We start from the raw sequence: 15041 nt of genomic DNA on the forward strand, positions 1-15041 counted from the left end.
CAGATTTGGTGTCCATTCCTCTGTCTAACCAATCAAAACAATTCATTTCATTAATGACTTGACAGATTTTTATTTATCAACTCCATTCCGTTAGTTTATTATATTTCCTATATAGAATATTTATTTATAATAATAATAATAAAAATAAGACTTTTTCAAATACAATATTTATTAATGGGACCCACTATTATTAAACCAATTGAGAAAAGGAAACCGATTCTTTTTAGCCTTCTTTTTAATATATATTTTTAAAATTTTTAATTAATTTTTTTTATATATATTTATTCATCTTTATCAATATCATTCAATAAGACTTTTTATATTCTATAACTAGTCTATTTTTTAAACACTAAACATCACTATTCATCCTATTCTTCTACAGCAAATTCCATTTTAATTTTTTTTGTTTTTTTTTGTTTAAAGGAGTGGCTACATATATGAGCATTGGGAAGTCTTATCTCACAATTTCAGTATTTTTTTGAGTTTAAAGAAGAAAAGAAAAGAGGTATGTTATAGAACATGAATTTTCATGTATATATATAATATTGTTTATGTTTATTTATTTATTTTTTTTTTTGAAGAAAGTTTATGTTTACTTTTAATTTTATGTTATTTGTATCATTAATTTATTAAATATGAATTGTAATAAAAAAAAAATTAAGTTTATTATACATGGAGTTATCATATATTGCAGATTTAAATTTTATTGGAGAATGAATTGTAGTAGCGATTTGGATGGAAAAACAAGAATAGAGTTGATTCATTCTAAAATTTTAGATGAAGTAATACCAAAAGTGGGTATGGAGTTTGAAACTGAAGAGGAAGCATATGATTTTTATAATAGTTATGCTTATAAGGTTGGATTTAGTATTCGTAAAAGTAAAGGACAAAAGGATAATAAGAATGGTAGAATGATAGATAGAATCTTTTGTTGTTCATGCCAAGGTTACCGCGAGAAAGATAAGCGAGATGTGGAAGTAATACGTCATAGAGCAGAAACAAGATTTGGTTGTTTAGCAATGATGAAAATTTGCTCTCGACAAACTAATCGATATCGTGTTGTTGAATTTATTGCTGAGCATACTCATGTTACAACTAGCCCTAGTAAGAGTCATTTACATAGATCACATCGACGAGTGACTGCAGTTCAAGCAGCTGAAATAGATATGGCTGATCGCTCAGGAATTTCTCCTAAAGAAAGTTGTGAATTGATGGCAAGGAGAGCCGGTGGTCGAGAAAATCTTGGTATGATTCCAGTTGATTACAAGAATTATCTTCGAACAAAAAGAATGACCCAAATGAAAATTGGAGATACAGGCGGTGTTTTAGAGTACCTTCAAAGTATGCAGATACAAGATCCAAACTTCTTTTATGCTATACAAGTGGATGTGGATGATTTGATCACAAATATTTTTTGGGCAGATGCAAAGATGATACAATCATACTCTTATTTTGGTGATGTTGTAAGCTTTGATACTACATATAAAAAAAATCAAGATGGGAGACCTTTTGCGATGTTTCTTGGAGTTAATAATCATAAACAAACAACTGTTTTTGGTGCTGCTCTCCTTTATGATGAAACTACTCAAACATTTGAGTGGTTGTTTGATACGTTTGCCACAGCAATGTCGGGGAAGAAACCAAAGACGATTCTTACTGATCAAGATGCCGCCATGGCTGAAGCACTAGGTTCTCAATGGCCACAAACATATCATCGCTTGTGTATTTGGCACATATATCAAAATGCAGCAAAGAATCTTAGTACTGTATTTGAACGATTTCGAGAATTTTCAAAAGAATTTAGCAACTGCATATATGATTATGATGAAGAAAGTGAATTTATTGAGGCTTGGAATAAGATGCTAGCGAAATATGGTCTTGAAGATAATAAATGGTTGAAAAAGATGTACAATTTAAGAGAAAAATGGGCTTTGGTGTATGGTAGAGAGACATTTTGTGCTGATATGACAACTACCCAGAGAAGTGAGAGTATGAACAATGCAATAAAAGGTTACGTAAGCTACAAACATAACCTTTTACGGTTTTTTGAGAACTTTGAAAGATTGCTTGAGAGTCGTCGCTATGAAGAGTTGCAAGCTGATTTTAGAGCAACCCAAACTAAAATGAAATTATCATTTGAAGTTGAAATTTTAAAGCACGGGGCAAGCTTATACACTCCAACAATGACCAACATGTTTCAAACTCAAGTATGTGAAAGTTATGATTGTGCAATGACTTTATGTGGTGAGAATGAGACATTGTCAAAGTACAAAGTTGTCCCAGCAAAGAAAAGGTATCTCCATCATACTGTTCACTTTGATTCAACTGATAATACTGTGACATGTTCTTGCAAAAAGTTTGAGTTTACAGGTATATTATGCTCACATGCTCTTAAAGTTTTGTCTGCAAAAAATGTAATGAAAATTCCTCTCCATTATATTTTGAAAAGATGGACAAAAGATGCAAAATTTGGAGATGAATTAGAAAATGATGTGCAACATGTATACAATAAAGATCCTAAAGTCAACATGGCAAATCGTTATCGAGAGATTTGTAGATTTATAACTCATATAGCAACAAAGGCATCCGGGGATGAAAAAAACTATGATTATGCTATCAGTGGTTTTAGAAATATTTTGGAAGGTTTGAAAAAAATTGAAATTGGAAATACTAGTTCAAATGACCAAGTATGTTCCCAAAAGAATGAGAATCAACTTTCTGGAAGAGATGAAGAGATCAACAATATCAAAGGAGTGAAATTAAAAGGAAAATTTCGTGGCAAATCTACAAGACATAAAAGTGCTCTTGAGAAAGCTACAAAAAAGAAAAAACAAGTAAAACACCAAAAGTTACCTACACATGAGGTAATTTTTTCTTTTTTGTTCTCTCTCTCTTTTTTTTTTTTAATTTTTTTCTAAGTAGTATTTTTACAATATTTGTCTTTATGTTATATGTTCAGGGTAATTTTATTGGAAATAAGCAATTTACTTTTGAAGACTCCTTTACTCAAGCTTTGCCAAATTTACAATCACATCTCTCAGTGCCATTACACTACAACCAATCCTTATTTCATGTTAACCAAGTAAGCATATAAGTCTAATAATTTTTTTTTTCAAAGCATACATACAGAACATTTTATAGGGTTTATATTAATATACATGTTTTTTTAAATGTAGCATGAGAGTGAGTTCACTCATAAAGATTCAAGTACAACAACCAGCATGATGGAATTATTACAACAGGTACAATATACCAATCTTGATTTGGTAATTCAATTCTTTAGTCACTTATGTATATAAATATAATTTTAATTGTTTGTTTTATGATGTCTAGACACATTCATTCTCTACAAGAAACCATATCTAAACTTCATCAACTTGAAAATGAAAGACAATAGGTAATATTTATTTACATATATGTAATGGTAATATATATTTTATATGTTCTTATTTATTCTTTTTAACTTTGAATATTTATGCAGCTTTTAAAGGTGCAAGTGGCAGCATATTGTATTTCAAGATTTGATTATAAATTAAACACCCCTTAAAGTTGTGAAAGACTAGTTTGTTAATGTATTTTCTTCGGGTCTCGTTTTGTTTTTAGAGATATTATTAGTTATTTGTTATTTTTTTTTTTGAATAAAGAGATATTATTAGTTATTTAAAATTATTGGATGATGATTATTTAGTTTGTATTGTTTGTATTTATTTATTTTTCACAAACAATGTATTTACTCATGATATTGCAAAATTATTAAGATAGTGATTATTTATCAAGTAAAAAAAATTATCACTAGTGAAAAATGTGCATTTCAATCCTAATATATTATTTTATGTATTTTTTTTTTTTTTGAAATAAGCCATAGTTTTTTAAGTATAAAATTATATAATAATTTTTTTTATAAATATATATATGTATAATTAAAAGGAAAGTACATTTTTTTTAATATAATTATAATAGATTTTTTTTCTTTAATAAAATATACAATACAATCAATTTTTTTTTTTTGTAGCAACAATACAATCGATTTTGAGTTCTCTCAAAATATATATATATAGTTTTTTTATTATTTATAATAAAACATATATATTAATTATTATGTTACAAAATAATGATGAAAAATAATGAATAAGGAACATTGTTAAAAAAAATGGATAAACGAATTGTTTTTTTTTTTTTTTGAAAAGAATGGTTAAAAATAATGATAATAAGGTTTTTTCAAAAAAAAAAACAAATAAATAAATAAAAAAAAAAACTGCTTTCTTTTTTTTTTTTAAAAAAAAAAAGTTAAATTATTTTAGAACTTTATACCAAAAAATTATAGAACCATCTTATACAATTTCTAAAATAACTTATTTTAAAAAAATTGATTAAAATTTAAATATATATATATATATTATAAAAAGAATCAGTTTCCTTTTCTCAATAAGTATGATAAATACTGGATCCCATTAATAAATGTTGTATTTGAAAAAGTCTTATTTTTATTATTATTATTATAAATAAATATTCTATATAGGGAATATAATAAACTAACGGAATGGAGTTGATAAATAAAAATCTGTCAAATTATTAATGAGATGGATTGTTTTAATTGGTTAGACAGAGGAATGGACAGGTTATTTGGACAGAGGATCCACTTCCCTATCTTAGGTCGGGTTATGGGCTATAAAGAGGTATCATATAACCATTGAGTTCATTAATTAATAATGTTCATTTTTGACCCTTACGTTAATTAATTAAGTTCTTAATTGTGATTTTTATATATTATAATTAATTAATAGCAAGTCTATGCGTCTACTTTTCTTATTTATATATGTGCACATAAATTATTAAAAAATGCAAAAAGTGAAAAGTGAAACATGACCAACATCCTTGTGTAGTGAACTAATCTCTAAATCAAAAGTAACGTACCTTGTTGTTGTGGAGTTCGAACTTGACTTTGAGCTTGAGTACGAGTTGGCCTTTTCGGAAGTCGGGTTGTAGAGGTCTCCAATTAATTTTTGTCACCAAGTTTGAGAATTTGGTAACCCTTTTCTCATCTCATCATCTCATCAATGATGAAAAAGGTTACGAAATTCTCAAACTTCGTCACAAAAATAACAATGCTTTACTAGATCCGTACGTTTTTAAATGTTGAAAAGGCTTATTACTAACCTCTCCTCTATTCTCCATGAATCCCCAATTACCTAACCCTTCGATTTCTCAAAAATAAAGTTCCCAATTACCTAATCCGTCAGATTAGATGATCATGACTCTGATATATATATTTTAAATGTTCATAAAAAAGATATATATATATAAATATATTGACCGATTGTTATTATTAATTGTTAATTTGGTTGGGATTACCGATTATTTAGGAATAAAGATAATTACGGATTTGGAAAAACAAATATATAATTAGATATTAGGGAATTAGGAATAGGTTATATATATGTGAGTCGCAATATTAGGAGGAATATTAGTACTGTGAAAAACATGAATACGTAAAAAAAAATAATTTTTGTTTTTTTTTTTCTTGTAATTATATGAAATAATTAGCTTTTTTATGACAAAATTACAATGATATATATTATTATTTTTAATTGGACTTTTTACACCATATACTTAAATTTTTAACTTTTTTATTTCTTTTACTGTGAGTTGGAATTATTTTTAAAAATACTGTGTAAAACTGTAAATTTTAGACTGCGTATTGTGTTAAGTTCTTACGGTTGTTCCACGGTTGTTTTTTAGTTGTTCTACTGTTGTTTTAATTGTTCTATTTTATTGTTTTACGGTTATTTTATAAAAAGATAGTATTTTTGTAAAAAAATCGTGTGATAGTAAAATTGTAAACTTTTATACAAAATTCAGTATTTTTTTTGTAAAGATTCTTTTTTAATTGGCCATAGACTTAACTTAATGACATTAATTATTAGCAAACTGATCTTCTCCATCTCTCTCTCTCTCTCATTTAGCTCAATCAAAAACTGATTGGCCAAGCTTGTACTTATAAATAAACAAACTATTATAAGTTTGTTACTTTAGTAAACTAACAAATAACAATTGTAATAACTAATTTTTGTAACAATCTATTTCTGTTACTCTATCATCCCCTCAAGTTGTACTGGTCTAGACCACGTGCTAACTTGTCTTTGAGGAAGTGGAATGAAGATACAAGTAAATATATCAGCTATTTGATTCATAGAGTCCAAATATCTTACATCCAGTTGGCTGGAAAGAACTTTATCTCGAACAAAATAAAGATCTATGTCAATATGCTTGGTTCTTGCATGAAATATTTGATTGGAAGCCAAAGAATCAGCTCCCAAATTATCACACCACAAGATTGGACACTGAAGAATTGGTATGATGTGCTCAATGAACAAAGATTGAATCCAAACCAGTTCAAAGGTGGCCAGAGCAAGGGCCCTATATTCAGATTCAGTGCTTGATCGGGCAACCAATGTTTGTTTCAAGGAGCACTAACTGACCAAGTTACCTCCAAGGAAAATACAGTATCCAGATGTAGACTTCTTATCATCATGACACCCTGCACAATAAGCATCTGTCTGCAACTGTACTTTGGAAGCTGGTGTGAAGACTAAACCAGTGTCCAATCTCCTTGCTAAATACCTTAGTGTTCTCTTGCAAGCACTACAATGTTCTGAAGTAGGACCCTGAAGAAGTTGACTCAATTTATTAACAAGGAATGGTATATCGGGTCTAATCATTGTCAAACTTCTATACATTGTGGGATTTTGCATTGGAGTTCCTGTTTAAGATTACATCTTTATTGTGGAACACTTGGGAGTTGGCTGGGGCTCGGAGTCACTGAGTTGAGTTTTCTGTAATAAGTCTCAAATGTACTTCTTTTGATTGAGATAAATGTTTTGGCCATCCCTGGTGACTTTAAAGCCTAGGAAGTACTTGACAGTTCCTAGAACTTTGAGTGCAAACTGGTTATGTAGAGGAGAGATTATGTGTTGAACTTGTGATGATTCTTCTCCTACGATGAGAATATCATCAACTTATATGAAAAGAATGAGAAGCTTTTTTAGTGAAGAACATGTTTGTATCAGACTTACTGTTGTGAAAAACCCACTACAACAACTGACTTTTGAGCTTCTCAAACCAGGTTCTTGGTACTTGCTTAAGCCCATAAATTAATGGCTTTATTTAATTTGCACACATGATGTGGATATTCAAAGTTGATGAACCCTTGTGGTTCATACATGTAGACAGCTTCTTGAAGCTCCCCATTCAAGAAAGGATTATTAATGTCTACTTGTTGAATGTCCCAACCATGAGTGGCTGCAAGATTAAAAATTATTCTTATTGTACAGGGTTTGATAACAAAATTGTAAGTCTCAAAAAAATCAATATTAGGAATTTGTTCAAAATCTTTGGCTACCAACCTAGCCTTGAAAAGATCAACATTTCCATCTTTGTTTTTTCACTCTAAAGATCCATTTGTTGTGAACAATAGTCATGTAAGATGTAGGAGGAACCAAAACCCATGTTTTCTTCTTGGTAAGAGCAACTATTTCATGATTCATGGCTGCATTCCACTTAGGAATAGTAAGTGCAACTTTAATTGATTTAGGTTCTAGTTCAGTGCTTGTGCTAACAAGGTAGGATTTTAGTTTAAAAATTTTATGTTTTGATCTAGTCACCATGGGGCGATTGTTTAAAGTTTGGATGGGTTGAGATCCTATCGAGGTAGAATGATCGACAAAGATATTAGTGACTAAATTTTGTGACACGGGAGAGGTAGTGTCTGCCTCAGGAATGATGGGGGTGGGGGAATGAGACTAAATTGGAGACAGAGAGCTGCTAGAATCATTTTGGGAATTAATGACAGTTCTGGTTGCGGGGAGATTGGGAAGTGTACTGGAAGGAATTTGAAATTCAATTCATGGTTAATTATCCTAGGAGCACATTCAGTTGTCGTTTGAGAGAATAGATGAGGATAGGGAAACTCAGTTTCATTAAAGGTGACACTTCGAGATACATAGACTCTCCCACTAGGATGTAGACATTTATATCCTTTGGCAGGACTGTGATAGCCTATGAACAAACATTTGGAAGACATGAATGAAACTTTATGAGATTCATAGGCCCTAAGTAGAGGAAAGCAAGAGCAACCAAACACTTTCAACATGTTATAATCTGGGGGTCGTTGGAACAGTGTTTCATATGGTGCGACAAAGTTCAATTGTGGGTGGGGAAGTCTATTTGTTAAATAAGGGGCAAATGTGAAGGCATCCCACCAAAAATTTAGTGGCATATTGGCTTTGGCTAACAGGGTAAGCCCTATGTCAATTACATGCCTGTGCTTTCTCTCAACTTTTCCTTGTTATTGATGTGTGTGAGGACAAGAATTTCTTCTAACAGTGCCTGGATTTTTGAACAGATTATAGAGGGGTTCATATTTTTTTTCCCATGTTAGACTGAACACTTTTAATTTTAGTTTGAAAATACCTCTCAACAAAGGCATTGAACTATTGAAAGATATGATTAACTTCAGATTTGGCTTTCATAAGAACCATAAAAACTTAGTGAAATCATCAATGAAACTTATGCAATTTGTATCCTTCATTAGAAGTATGAAAAGACGGTCTTCATACCTCAGTAAGAACAAGTTCAAAAGGTATTGAAGTTTAATTGCTGGAATTTTTAAAACTGAAGTGATGCATTTTGCCAATTTGGCAAGCATCACAGAACTCAAACTAACTACACTTGACAACAGGTAAAACAGTGGCTAGAACTTTTGTTGTAATATTTTAACATGCAAGTACACGTATCGTAAACAACTAATAGACTCACAAAGAGTGAGGTCGATTCCACAAGGATTGTAGTTAAGTACTTTAAAATTAAATCTTTACTTCTATTTGCCTTTGTCAAATTTAAGAGAAAATTAAAACTAGAAAACAATAAAAACAATAAATATAGGAAGCAAGCTAGTAAATTAATAGATAAATTAATGATGATTAAAAGTTAGGGGTTTCGATTCCAATTGTATCTATCGATTATGGTTTAACATGATTCAATTCCTATTACCAAATTCTATGCAATAGCAAGTTTACTCAAGTAATTTATAGTCTTTTCAGATATATAAATCTCAATTACATGCAAATTTTCTAATCTCGTGATAAATTAAACATGTAAAAGACATTAAACACAAAAATTCTATAAGCTATCCAAATTATATAGGTACTCTTGTCCTATATATTAACTTGGTTCTATTTCACTATAGCATAATTGACACTCCCTTCTCAGATTTTGTATCAAAATCATAAACAATAATTAAAAGTAATTAAGTACAAATGAAATAGAATACATAAAAATTGAGGGGAAATTAAATCAAATTATAACGAAAAATTAATGTCAAACTTTTTAGCTATTTATGTTCATCGTAGTAATTTCACACATACTAATTCAGAATAGAAGAAGAAAATAGAAGAAGAAAATAGAAAAGAAAAGAATGCTGAAAATCTTGTTGAGAAAGCCTTCACTATTCACTTTGCTCTCTAAAATTCGTACTCCTTAATTGCTTGCCGAAAACTATTGAATTCCACTTCTTTTATAGCCATAAAAAGATAAAAAAGGATAAAAAAAAAACACTGAAAAATCCTATTCTGCTTGGAATTAGATGGGGTGGGCCGCAACATAGGAAGTTCTGTTTTTGCAAGTATACACGTCTTCAGAATGCATTGACACGAGCCTAGGCGTGGGATTTACATGCCTAGGCATGACTCCCTTTTTTATGGGCAGCAGTGAGCATTTATTTGATTTTTTTTTTCCTTCTTATTCCTTCAATATTTTTTATTTTTCATCTATTTAAAATCTGCAAAAATAAAAGATAACAAAAAGTCTAAAATTGCTCCAAACAAGAGTAAAACTTAATTAAAAACACACTAAAATCAACCTAAAAATAGTACTAATAACATCCTAACAACTTTGTTTAAGACATATTTAGAAGGATTCCTAGCTTGCAATGCCATGTAGAAGCAACTTGGGACTTGTCTCGGACAGGATGGCTAGTGGTGGTAAAGTTGTGGGCAGTAGAACTAGGATGAATGGACACCACATAATTGTTGGATGAATCTTGAGACTTGGAATGGGAGACATGTAGCTTGTATAGGCCCTGAAGAAAAACTTGCTTAGTGCTCTTGTCCTTGATAAGACAACGCACATCATAAAATTCAAAGGTAACATTATTATCTTTGGTAAATTAAGATATGCTAAGGAGATTCTTGGTGACATTAGGAACATGAAGAATGTCATGTAAGATTAGGGATTGGTTAGGAAAAATTTGTAAGCACTGAACTATGACCTATATGATGTATTGGAAGAGAGGAGCCATTACCTACAACAACTTTGGCTTTTCCTTTGTAATCTATGGCAGAGTTGAGTGTCTGAGTGTCATTGGTCATGTGATTTGTTGCTCCACTATCCAAGAACCAGGTTGTTGATAGATCTGAGGAAAAATTGGACTTAGTTAGGAAGGCCTGGGGTGCACAATGTATTTCATGTATCTTAACTCCGAAAATATGTGTCAGACCCATCACATGTTTTGAGCTATGAAACACTGGGTTTGCAGGAAGATTTGTCCTACAATGAACGTCCGGTAAAGATTCTTGATCAAAAGGATAGGATTTTGAGAAATAAGACAATTACCCTAGTGAAAGTCCTATGGAGAAACAGCGTGGTTGAGGAAGCTACTTGGGAGCTAGAGTGTGATATGCGAGAACAATATCCAGAATTATTTGAGTAAAATTTCGGGACGAAATTTTCTTTTAGAGGGGGATAATTGTAATATCTGCTAACTCTGAAAGGGTATTTTTGTAATTTTATTTAGTTGAGCGTATTTTTTTACATATTTATGGATTTAAATATGTATAAGATTTTTCTTTGTGATGATATGATATTATTGGCATGTGCATAATGCCTAATAAATATATATATCTGGCTATTATTATATGGGTGTGTGAATTGTTTGATTTTGGTACATATTATTATTAGTGTAGGAATAATAATAATGATGAATGTTAACTTATAATAATATTGGGATTATTATTTTGGTCTAATAATATGGGTAAATATTATTATAGTGTTAAAAGGTATATTTAATATTATTATTATTATTATTATTATTATTATAATCATTAATATTATTATTATTATTATTATTATTAATATTATTATGATCATTAATATTATTATTATTATTATTATTAATATTATTATATTTATCTTTAACGTTGTTATTATTATTATTATTATTATTATTAATATTATTATATTTATCTTTAACGTTATTATTATTATTATTATTATTATTATTATTATTATTATTATTATTATTATTATTATTATTATTATTATTAATAAGTTGAAGTTGTTAACGTATATACATACGAAACAGAATATGATGTAGTTGTACGTATATACGCACGCACCGAACGCCTATTTTTGTGGAATGGAAATCGCTCCACTTCGATTCAAAGCGATATTTTGCTTGGGTTTAAACATGATAGAAATTAGGTTTTAAGCTCTATTTTCGTACACCCAAAACAGAGAACCAACGAGAGAGAGAGAGAGAGAGAGAGAGAGAGAGAGAGAGAGAGAGAGAGAGAGAGAGAGAGAGAGAGAGAGAGAGAGAGAGAGAGAGAGAGAGAGAGAGAGAGAGAGAGAGAGCACGTATACGGCGTATACGATACCGAAAAATTTCGTTTCTTCAAGCGGAGTGCAACCTGGGTGAAAGTGGGGGTTTGGGATCACTTATATACGACCTAAGGAAGCTTTTTAACGTGGTATAAGGAGCGGAAGTCGTCGTTTTGAGATTCGCCATTTTTGAAGCTTCAAAGGTGCGGCTTGGATACGGACTCGAATTCGAACGTGTTTAAGCTTGTTCTTGGGTCAAGGGAGGTTATATTTGAGTGCATGGGACCCTAAGGATTGTTTTTGACGTAAGAAAACGAAGCTTTAACGTCCAAAACGAAAATCCAATATTTTGACTCCATTAAAGACGGTACACCGCCAACGAAGAAGATGACCCCGATCTGCGTTCTCGGACAACTTTTCTTGATCGTTTTGAGGTCCTGAGCACTATGGAGAGCTTCCCCAATCGAAAGGACGCTTCAAGAGCAATCGGAGACAAAGTTACACTTTGCCGGCGACGAAACCGACGAGAACGCCGGTGACCGCGTTCTGACCGTTTTTGAGGTGTTTTTCTTAGATATTTTTGTATATTTTGATTCCTTATTTTATTCTAAGGTGCTTGGTGAAGTTTCATAATTTTCTGAATTTATTTAGAATTATTGTGAATTATTTAGTATAATTCATAGATTAATTATGAAAAATACTTAGGGTGCTCAAAAAAATCTATTATTTTATATGATGGGCTATGATATATAAACTATTATGAAATTGATAGATTGAATTTTCAGGAGATTATGTATTTTTCATGAGTTATTGATGTTATTTCTTATTTTGATTATGAAAAATACCTAGGTTGCTTAGAAAATTCAAAGAAAATTATTTATGACTTAGTACAGATTATAAATTGTGTTAGAAGAGTTAGATTCGGGTTTTAATCAATTTTGGTATTTTTCATGAATTTACTTAATTAATGCTTAAGTTAATTATGAAAAATGGATAAGTGTTGTTAAAATAGTAAAATATATTTTTGTAATACCATTTACTGCCTATGATATCAAAAGGAATAGGATTTATTATTTATTAGTTGTTGTAGGTATTTATTATAATTATTGGTGATCAATTAACTATTTATTTGAGTTTTAATGAGAATAAATAGCATTTTAGTAAATTTTACGTAAAAAGGTGTTGTATGAATTCATGTTTTACGTTAAAAATATTTGTTTGAGTGCATGCAATATGTTTGTGAGAATCAAAATAATAAATGCTTATGTATGGTGTGCCATGCAAGTGAAATGGACCTATGTGTTACGTATTTTTACGTAAGTTTCTGTATGAGTTTAGGGATTCATACTTGGATGTATTTTGAGTGTATTGTTGTGTTAATGAATGTTTAGGATCTTGTTCTCAACAAGGAAATTAGTTGAGGTGCTCGAGGTAGCAAGTGTGGTCTTAGCAACTGAGGTAAGAAGAGTGGACATCTGTGCACAGGGTGTATGTTATGCATACAACTTGGGTTGGTTTGCTATTTAATTTGATTGCGTTGTGATTTCCTTATATTTTGTGAGCATCGTTAGCATGAGAATAATATTAGGGTCTTGCTGCTGGTGTGAGCATAACACTTGCAGGTTATAACTTTATCATGGGTGAGTACAACTTATGGTAATTAATTGCCCTGTTGGATGCCAAGTGTGAGAATAACACAAGGCAGGGTAGGTTACCTCATGTCTGATCAACATGAGTGAATGGTTGATTATCGTATGTGAGTATAATGTGCGATATGAGACTTGATGTGTGCATGTGAGAACAACATGCGTTGTGGATATATTTATGGAATGTGAATTACTGTTGGTTAATGTTAAAGAGTAACTTATGTCAAGTAACTAGTTAGGAGGGTTATGTCCTACATAGCTCTTCTTACTGGGCGTTAGCTCACGGGTACTCTGTGTGCAGGTAAGGGTAAGGCTAAGCAGTGAGATTGAAGAGCTCGAGGCGTGGACCGCATGTTAGGGGGCTGGCACAGTATTTTGCTTTTAATGTTTTTAATTGCTAAACATTGTGAAACTGTTATTTTGATTTAACTAGTTCTTATTTAAGTTTACGGTACTAAAAGTATTTTGTTTTAAACAGTGAGATCTCATGCTTAGATATTTTTTTTCAATAAAGAAGTATTTTATTGTCTTTATCTTATTAAATTGTTTTATACGGACTATCCTATGTGACATCTCGGGAAATTGGGGTGTTACAAAGTGGATGGTGGAGGTCCAGTGAAAGCAATATCAAATCTGTGATAGCACTTAACAAGAGTGTGTCCAACTCGACGAAAAAGTTAACACGTGGGTCTTGAACCTCTTCCTCATCCTCTTCCATTGTTAGATGATTTTCTACCACCGTTGTAGGCTCCTCGATTTCCACAATTATTGTATGAACCTCTGCCTCCAATGTTGTAATTTGAATTTTCCAAATTTACTTGAACATTGACAAGGGAATCTATTGTGAGTTGTTGAATTTGCGTTTCTTGATTTTGAAGCATGAACTGTACTTCTTGGAGAGTGAGAGGTTATGTGTGCGAAGTGAGATTGATCACAACAGATTTGTATTCAGATCCCAAGCACTCATGTAGTAATCATAAATATATTTCCCTCTCTTATGCATATCATGATCATCATCAAGATTAATAGTGAAACCTGCATCCACAACAAGCCATTTGGAAACCTTCAAAAAGATCCTTCTTCTTCAATCACACTTTTCACTTCTCTTAATCCACTTGGAAAATATAATGGCATCTTAAAATTGTCTAGCCTTTTTTACTTCATTCCATTATATTCAAGTATTTATACGAACTTAATTAAATTTGTACCATATAAGATTTGTTGTATAATAATAGGCATTTTACAATTTTGTATACATTATTTTAATTATTTACAAAATATGTGCAAAAAAACTTATTATCATTTTCTCATACATTTTTATAAATAATTAAAAACTTTTTTCAATTTCTTTTATAATATAAATGGTAATAATTATTGATTATTATATATATGGTAATATTGACTATGTTTATTTTTATGTTTACAATTATAATAAAAAACATACCAATAATATGAAACATTTTATATATGTGTTTATTTTATTTTCTATTAATTAAACATACTAATTTAATAAACAAAATAATAATATTCACATAAGTTTATTATATCACTCTACGTGTGTTATGTTTATTTTTTAGTAATTTTTTAGAAAATAAATAACATATATATATATATAAAAGAGTAATTTGCGGCAAAACCCCCTTAACTATCAATTTACTTGCAAAAAACCATCCAACCTCATATTTTGGTGGGAAAACCCTCCAAAGTACTATTCTGTTTACATTTTAAGATGCCGTCTGT

General features: G+C 30.5%; 1 protein-coding gene across 3 annotated transcripts; it reads left to right on the forward strand.

Annotated features, from left to right (window-relative positions):
- Positions 1–703: 703 nt before the first annotated feature.
- On the forward strand, positions 704–3888 carry LOC115695346 (protein FAR1-RELATED SEQUENCE 5-like). 3 transcript variants are annotated; one of them, XM_061117336.1, is made up of 5 exons: positions 704–2864; positions 2960–3082; positions 3177–3242; positions 3334–3397; positions 3482–3888. In XM_061117336.1, exons 1-4 carry the CDS (start codon positions 714–716, stop codon positions 3364–3366), a joined length of 2373 nt encoding a protein of 790 aa, XP_060973319.1. In that variant the 5' UTR covers positions 704–713; the 3' UTR covers positions 3367–3397; positions 3482–3888. The 3 variants fall into 3 exon arrangements, with proteins under 3 accessions (XP_060973319.1, XP_060973320.1, XP_060973318.1); XM_061117337.1 differs by having other exon boundaries at positions 3334–3888; XM_061117335.1 differs by having other exon boundaries at positions 3177–3888.
- The last annotated feature ends 11153 nt before the right edge of the window (positions 3889–15041 follow it).

This window comes from Cannabis sativa, chromosome 6, assembly GCF_029168945.1.
Source record: "Cannabis sativa cultivar Pink pepper isolate KNU-18-1 chromosome 6, ASM2916894v1, whole genome shotgun sequence".
Lineage (NCBI taxonomy): Eukaryota > Viridiplantae > Streptophyta > Magnoliopsida > Rosales > Cannabaceae > Cannabis > Cannabis sativa.

What these genes read in the sequence shown, in the direction of transcription:
- LOC115695346 (XM_061117335.1), top strand. Translation starts at nt 714, where the DNA reads ATGAATTGTAGTAGCGATTTGGATGGAAAAACAAGAATAGAGTTGATT. An exon ending in AAAAGTTACCTACACATGAG is followed by an intron (nt 2,865 to 2,959) that starts GTAATTTTTTCT and finishes TTATATGTTCAG; the next exon opens with GGTAATTTTATTGGAAATAA. An exon ending in CCTTATTTCATGTTAACCAA is followed by an intron (nt 3,083 to 3,176) that starts GTAAGCATATAA and finishes TTTTAAATGTAG; the next exon opens with CATGAGAGTGAGTTCACTCA.